Genomic DNA, 7,632 nt, shown 5'->3' on the forward strand with positions numbered 1-7,632 from the left:
AACTGCATCTTTATGCGTTTCTCGTCGATCCCACGTCTCCCGATGTTCTGAACGCGTCTTTGATTTCTTTCGACCACTCATTTCTCTATTCGCAATTGTACAAATTCAAGTTCGTAAACACTTTCTATGTTTGTAAACAATGCTCGGACGTTCACAAGAACAATAATATGACGAAAAATTGGCATCGGGCATTGCGAATTTTAAATTACAACAACAATCGGCCAGTTTAAGAGCAACTGAAAAAATTGCAATAGAAACAACTTTTGAATTATCCTTTTATTTCTTATCTTTTATATTCACTCAATTTTAATACCACTATTTCCACAGTAACGATTTACGGTTGGCTCTGCCAGTGATTAAGATCCTCTGCATCCATCGGGGTTAATATTTTGTAACAGTTTGTTCAATCGTTGATCCATCTAATTTTGAGTTTAGTAATTTCTTTTCTTTTCTTCTTATCACCGATACCATGAAACGTTATTTATTTACTTAATTCTTTTCTAAACAGCTGGGCAAACTGAATTCGCGGTTGATTTGTAGTCGAGAACATGCGGCCTCGTTGATTGGATAGACTCCGACTCTGAGAGCAGCTTGGAGTTGGGCAAGAGTAACTTGGATCGATTTATTTTTGGCCCCGTGACGAGCCGCTTCTATTTCCACAATCTGAAAATGATCTATCCGGAGAATAGAGCGTCCGAGTGGTTAGACAGATTATCGCGATCATGTGCAGGGCAATGTGGAGAATGGGAATCCGTGAACCATGCCCTTCGTTCTACAGGAAGGCAAGTGCAGCTCAGCAGTTTCTACCGCGTTTCAAATATGCTATTTTTATATTTAACGAGCGTTATACGTGCGTGGCGACAATACAAATGCTTCAAGCTCCATTCATAGTTGATGTTAACCCAATCTCATCCCCCCCCTTCGTCCATTAGCCACGGAGAAAAATTTCTTTTCATATTTTCTTCTTTTTTGATGTCGCTGGAGTGAAAGAAGAGTCTTTAAGTGTGACCATCCGATTGTGCGCACACTTACAGTACCCATACTTGAGTAAGCTTGGCGTGTGTAATATACTTGCAATCAACTTATGTACCCTACGAGGAGTATATATATCTTTGATAGTGTGTTTTACGAATCGTTATATACACAGAGTAGAATCAATAAGCTCATACGTAGAGCCGGTTGAGAACCTCTAAGACTCGACTGAATTGAGAACACCTGATACCGTGATATCAGTAATGGAGAATGTGCGACGCGCTAAAAGGTAATCCAGGATCCATTGCTGAGACTGATTTTTTCAAATGCCTTCAATATAGGTATAAGCCACAAAGTTGAGGACGAGAGAAGAGTTCCGTATCGGTCTACAAAAATCGTCTTACCTGTTTGTTGTTCTGAATAATTTTTTAATGACTGAATTAACGTGAAATAATAACTGATCAACTCCAACAGCTAAGTTGGTATTGAGAAGGAACTTAATATTATAACAAACAGTCCAATATAAAGGTAAAACTCTGCCTGGTAGTACTGACCATCACAGAAGTTCGCTCGCGTTTTCTACATACGGTGTTACGCAGAAAGTACCTGAAAATGGATTACGATGTATAGTAAAAAAAAGCTGTTGTTAATGTCTTTTCTCCATCCAGAGCAAATCAAAACAGACGGCAAAGCGCGTAAGCGCAAGCAATTTGATACACGTAGAATTGAAGCTTCGACCAATCGAAAGTACATGAATTTGGAGTATAGATTTTTGATGCCAGGTATGAAATAAGTCAAAATGATTTATTTGTTGCGTACTTCTTATTTTGTAACGAGTAATCAAATTCATGCTGCACAATAAGTAGTTCGTGAATCCTATAAACTATGGCTGAAAACATTTAGAGGTTTGCAACTCCTGCGCTTAACGCAGTGCCTGACGATAACCTGACGTACAGGAAGTTTGCGCATCCGCATAAGCGTTGACTGAATGTTATGAGTGAACCCCGTTTGAACACCACCTATCAGGACACCAGCATTATTGGACGGCAATATTTATTCGAGGCAGCCCGATTGGATACCAAGAATAGAAACGATTTCAAAAAATTCGGCTGCACACCAGAAATTGAACACCAGCGACTTTGAACGCAGCTCGATTAAACACCAAATACTGAATAAGCACCGACGGACGAAGAAATTAAATAAATCTTCGAGCACTGGATTGAAACCAAATTTGTCAGATGTGGAAAAGTAATGCCACTCCACCTGGAATTACAACATCCCACCTTCTTCAATTTGACCGCGTACTGCCGTATAAATATACATACTGAATCATCTTCCGTTTGCCGCAATCGTTCTGGAAATGGGACTTCAGCATTACTTTTCCACACTTGACATATTTTGGTTTCAATCACGTGCTCGAATACTTATTTAATTTCTTAATCTGTCCAAGTTTATTTAATGTTCGGTGTCCAATCGGGTTGTGTGCAAAATCGCTGGTGTAGAATCAAGTTTCTTGAAATCGTTTCAAATCTCGGTAACCAATCGGGCTGTATCAAATAAATCTTGGTGTCCAATCGGGCTGTGTCCTATAAATCTCTACGTCGAATGGCTCTGTGTCCAATTTATCTCATGTCTAGTACAGCTTGTGATCTTTTTGGTACCCAATAATCTTGATGTCTTACCAGGTAGTGTCGAAACGGGGCTTTCCGTTACCCATGATCCACCATCGTTACGAAATTTCAGACAACAAACATACTTTCCCACATCTAACTTGCCAAATGCAACGGCGTTGATATACAAACTTCCGAACTCCAGCTCAATCGGGTATCGATTTACCAATAGTGTTCAAGCTCTTGCACCAATAGCATGTTGTCATAAAAACTTTAACATATTGCAACACACATGTCTGAACGTATCATTCGCCGTAATATGATACATTCCGGTTGATAGACGAGACGTAAACCGCCTAGTGAGCAGGCAACTGGACATACTTTCGTGTAATCATTTTACCCCTCCGTGGTACCGACAACCTGTGTTGAACATTTGACGTTTACAGTTAAGCTGCGCATGCGCGAAAGTCGTGCACATGTGCTAACCAAGTCAAGATGAGAATTAACCTCATACTGATTAGATAACCTACCGTAACCTGCGTCCTACGCTGAGACCTGAGTCGAAGTGGATCGAATCTCAGCGTATTGGATGCACGGAGTAGATAAGAAGTGGATAAAATAAACGAGGTGCATTTGATAACTGGCTGGTCAATTGCTCCGTACACGAGATAAACAACGCTCGATTCGCGAGTAACCCACGAAGAAAGCATCATTTCCAGTTCGATACGACAGAGCGTTCGGTTAGTTTGTGCAAAAATGAATGTTAAACAACCACCCCACGTTCTATCCGTTCAAAGCCACGTTGTTTCGGGATACGTCGGTAACAAAAGTGCAACTTTTCCACTACAGGTATGTACGAATCTGCACTCTTTTAATTACTCACATCAGTTTTTACGTCGCGTCAACAATTGTTCCAATGTCGTACCTTCACTGTAAAAGTTTCGCAATCTCTACGAAATATTCGATGGCACAATTTTCTGGTGCATCGTTAACTGATAGTTGTAAATGTCATCGACGCTATCTGTCAAATATTTACTCACCTGAAGTCGGTGCCACTGATAAAACACAGCTCATGACAGCTCCTCGTACGATTAATAAGCATCGGAGAAAAGAATCATCCTTTATAACTACCATGTAATTTGGAAGAAAGTACCCCACTTTGTACCTTCGATCGAATCAACGTTATATACATATATTTTTTTCTTTGTTATCGCAGTGTATGACGACCTGACTTAAATTGAAGGAACGAAGGAAAATCAGGCAATTGTTAGGGGAATTGTCAAATAAAAATTCAAGTTACATGAATCAATTAATGTGTAATGTACAATTGTCTTGAACTATACATATTTGTGTCATTTTTCTGTTACAGTTACTGGGCTTTGAAGTTGATCCGATCAATTCTGTCCAGTTGACCAATCATACCGGATACAAATGTGTCAAGGGTCAAGTATTGGACTCAAACGATTTAGGTTTGTTAATGTCACGTACATTTGGAACGAATAATTTTTACTGTTCGAAGTTTATTTGTCGGCAAGTAAATGAGATTTTTTTAGTTTACATTAAAAAGATTATTTTTGAAAGACTAGCACTGTATAAAAACATTAAACTACCATAAAATGTCTGCCCAAATCATTAAGTCTAAGAATATGTGTATAATTATACATGTAGAAGTCTATAAGATTTACATACTTTGTATTCTCTGTGAATTTTTAATATATTTTCAATCAGTATCGAGCAACTTCCTAATTCAATCAACTTTCAGGTGAGTTGATGGTTGGCCTGAGAGAGAATGACCTAGACCATTACAGTCATTTGCTGACAGGCTATGCAGGCTCTGCATCTTTTCTAAAAACAATAGCAAAACTCGTAACAGATTTGAAAAAGAAGAACCCAAGCCTGATATACGGTGAGAAAAACTAAGAGAAGCACAGTTACTTCAATTATTTTTGAATAATTCCTAACACAACAATTCTTTTCTTATCATTGTCAACAGTTTGCGATCCTGTTATGGGCGACAATGGCAAAATGTATGTGCCTAACGAATTGCTGGAAATTTACAGGGACGACATTATTCCGCTTGCTGATATTGTCACGCCGAATCAGTTTGAATTAGAGTTAGTTGATGAGACTGTAAAAAGGCTCAGTTTTGATCTCACTTAATTCACCCATGTCCTAAGCCTCGCTGTCTTTTGCTGATCTATACCACAATAATTCTCTATTTCAGACTTTTGACAGGAAGAAAAGTTAATAACATATCGAATGTTCAAGAGGCGATAAAAGAATTGCACGCAAAGGGACCTCAAACTGTTGTCATTTCTTCTACAGAAATTGATAAGAATTTAACCACCGTTGCCAGCACACTGAAAGGTGACTAAACTTCTCCAAGACCTTAATTATACTTATTGAAATAAAAGTGTTCGTTCAATTGGTACTTAATACTAATTGAAATTCTTTGCGATTCCAGATGGAGTCATGATAAAGCTGGAAATTCCACGACTACCGGCAGCTTTTACTGGGTCTGGTGATTTATTCGCTGCGCTTTTCCTGGCCCATTCTCATCTTCAAGGCAGTATCAAACCAGCCCTAGAAAAGACAGTCAATACTTTGTACGAGGTGTTGAAGAAAACTCACGAATATTCCAAAGGTAGAGAATAATTTGCCATCAGTACTCAGGTGTCGACTATGAATTTTTTTACCTGATTCAACGTTCGATTATTTCCGGGATTTTTATTCAGGTCCACACGAGGATTCAGCGCAATCTGCTAAGAAGATTGAACTGCGCTTGATCGAGAGTAAAAAAGTCATTGAAAATCCAGGTACCGAGTTAGTGGCTGAGATTTTATGAGCACCCGAAAATTGAATTAGGTAGAATTATGCAAGCCGTATTACAACTATGGTAAGCGCATCAACGTGTTTGGCATTGCTTAATTTCCAGCTACTGTGAATATTTAAATCATGGTCGTTGCAAAGCGTTTTAACGAATTTCACGTAAAATTTTTCCGCCTTCTACCCCCTCGAAACAATCCAAGATTTTCAAATCCAATATAATCGTCAATAATAATGTTGATAAAATCGTTGTGTTTGCGCATTGTAATCACCGCGTTTAGGTAGAACCGTCGTAGCGTTTAATGTTTATTATATCTTATCGTGACTGTTTGTCGCTCAAGTCATTATTAGGTGATTTCATTTGCCGTAGGAACGCACGCAATAAAGACTCACTAAAGATAGTAAAAATTGATGTTTAACAAAGAGAAAACGATGAGTGAACAAACAGATAATTAATTCAGAGTTTATCAGGTTGACAAAAAAATTAACAAACACGCTGCAGAGATTTACATCTTACGTATTTTATGGAGATAGTAGAACAAGGGTAGGGGTATTATCAGTAGTAGTAGCCTAAGTATTGGTGTTCTTTAAGGTCTTAGAAAATAATTGTATTTCATTGTTATATACATACGCTATCGATCTGAACAATGACCAACGTACCAGTCTTCCATTCGCGAGAGATAAATCGCTTCTTTGCAACTAGCTACGGGGCACAAAAAAATTATTTTTTAGTACTTAATGAAGTACATATTTGTGTGAGGGACAATACATTACAATTTCAGAAGCGTTTCAACTTTCTATAAGGGTCCATAATACCTTAATTAAAATATACATATCTATACATATGTGTATATAGATTATAAATATATGTATATTCGGGCGGGTTTTTCCCAACTTGTTTCGAATGACGTCATTCGATTCTTGGTATAGGTTCTATTTATTATTGTTAGCAAATGACGTTGATAGTGATATTTTTATCTTTATTTTTATTTTTTTTTTTTTTTATTTTGTCCAGATTATATATATTTATATTTCGTTAAGTTTTAACGACTGATAAATTTTACGGTGTAAAAATCGAATCGGAGGAGACAATGGATCTTTTAAAACAGTCCTTCACTCTATTCACAAGTAGAGTAATTCCCGTTGAGATGGTCCACGGTAGAGTCCAATACGGTAAAGTACAAAAGAAACTATACTGTTAACCATATCTTGGCTATGGCCATTTCACCTTGAATTACCCTACCTAAAAGAAGAAAATAAAAATTGAAGAACTTATTTCACAAAACCCATTGTGATCGCAGAAATATAAAAGATGTAAAACACCGAATAACGATTGTTTATTCGCATTAACTTGCCGAAACCACTCAAAGCGTACACATTTTCCGTGTCTTTAAGAGAATATAGAATGTATAATATATCGTCTCCTATGAGGAAGGTCACAAATAAATGAATGAAGTGAAAATTTATCGTATAATTCCAAAAGTGTTTGTCAATTTTCGGAAATAACGTACATAAATGACAAAATCGAAAGCCAAGGACAGGCATCTATACGAATACTACTTATATCGTGCGATACGCGTCGTCCGACCTCTCATTCGGAAAACAAAAGTATGTACACGAAACGCTGAAAGGTCGGTCGAGAGTCTAAACGTGATCTGAGTGTAAAATTATGTTGAAGAGAGCAACAGAAAGACAGAGAGAGAGAGAGAGAGAGAGAGAAGTAAATGAATAAAATGATGAAAAAAGGCTTGTGCGCGGTATTACCGTTATATATATATATATATATATATATAAGTACGTATATATGTATATATATGTATATATATATATATATATGTACATACCCACCTACCTATGTATCTACTGTATATATCTGTATTATACGCGCGGGGCTCTGTTTTTTCTTTCGAGTAACTGTGAATACTGTAAACCGCATATAGCACAACGCCGCGGTGCGTTTAAAGAGCAATAAACTTCAACCCCGTTCCTCTAATAATTTCTTAGTGACCGCGTGTTCCGGGAAATTTTCAACGATATTCTAGTATGTCCCGTAAGTTCAGTTAATCGATCGGTTTTTTAATTTCTACGTTCGGGAAGTTTCCGCATAACCACGAAATATGCATTTCTGTCAATGAAATAAACACTTTCAAATTCGATTTTGTTTCAATTTTTTACAAATATTAATTTACAGGGGTCCTTATAGATCGAAATTATATCAAATTTA

The 7,632-nt window shown here is 37.3% G+C and overlaps 1 protein-coding gene across 1 annotated transcript; it reads left to right on the forward strand.

Moving 5' to 3' along the window:
• Positions 1 to 3,071: 3,071 nt before the first annotated feature.
• Positions 3,072 to 7,155, forward strand: LOC124180530 (pyridoxal kinase). Its single transcript, XM_046566171.1, has 7 exons — positions 3,072 to 3,431; positions 3,952 to 4,051; positions 4,345 to 4,488; positions 4,576 to 4,696; positions 4,807 to 4,949; positions 5,047 to 5,226; positions 5,318 to 7,155. Exons 1-7 carry the CDS (start codon positions 3,339 to 3,341, stop codon positions 5,425 to 5,427), a joined length of 891 nt encoding a protein of 296 aa, XP_046422127.1. The 5' UTR covers positions 3,072 to 3,338; the 3' UTR covers positions 5,428 to 7,155.
• The last annotated feature ends 477 nt before the right edge of the window (positions 7,156 to 7,632 follow it).

Source organism: Neodiprion fabricii, chromosome 4, assembly GCF_021155785.1.
Source record: "Neodiprion fabricii isolate iyNeoFabr1 chromosome 4, iyNeoFabr1.1, whole genome shotgun sequence".
NCBI lineage: Eukaryota > Metazoa > Arthropoda > Insecta > Hymenoptera > Diprionidae > Neodiprion > Neodiprion fabricii.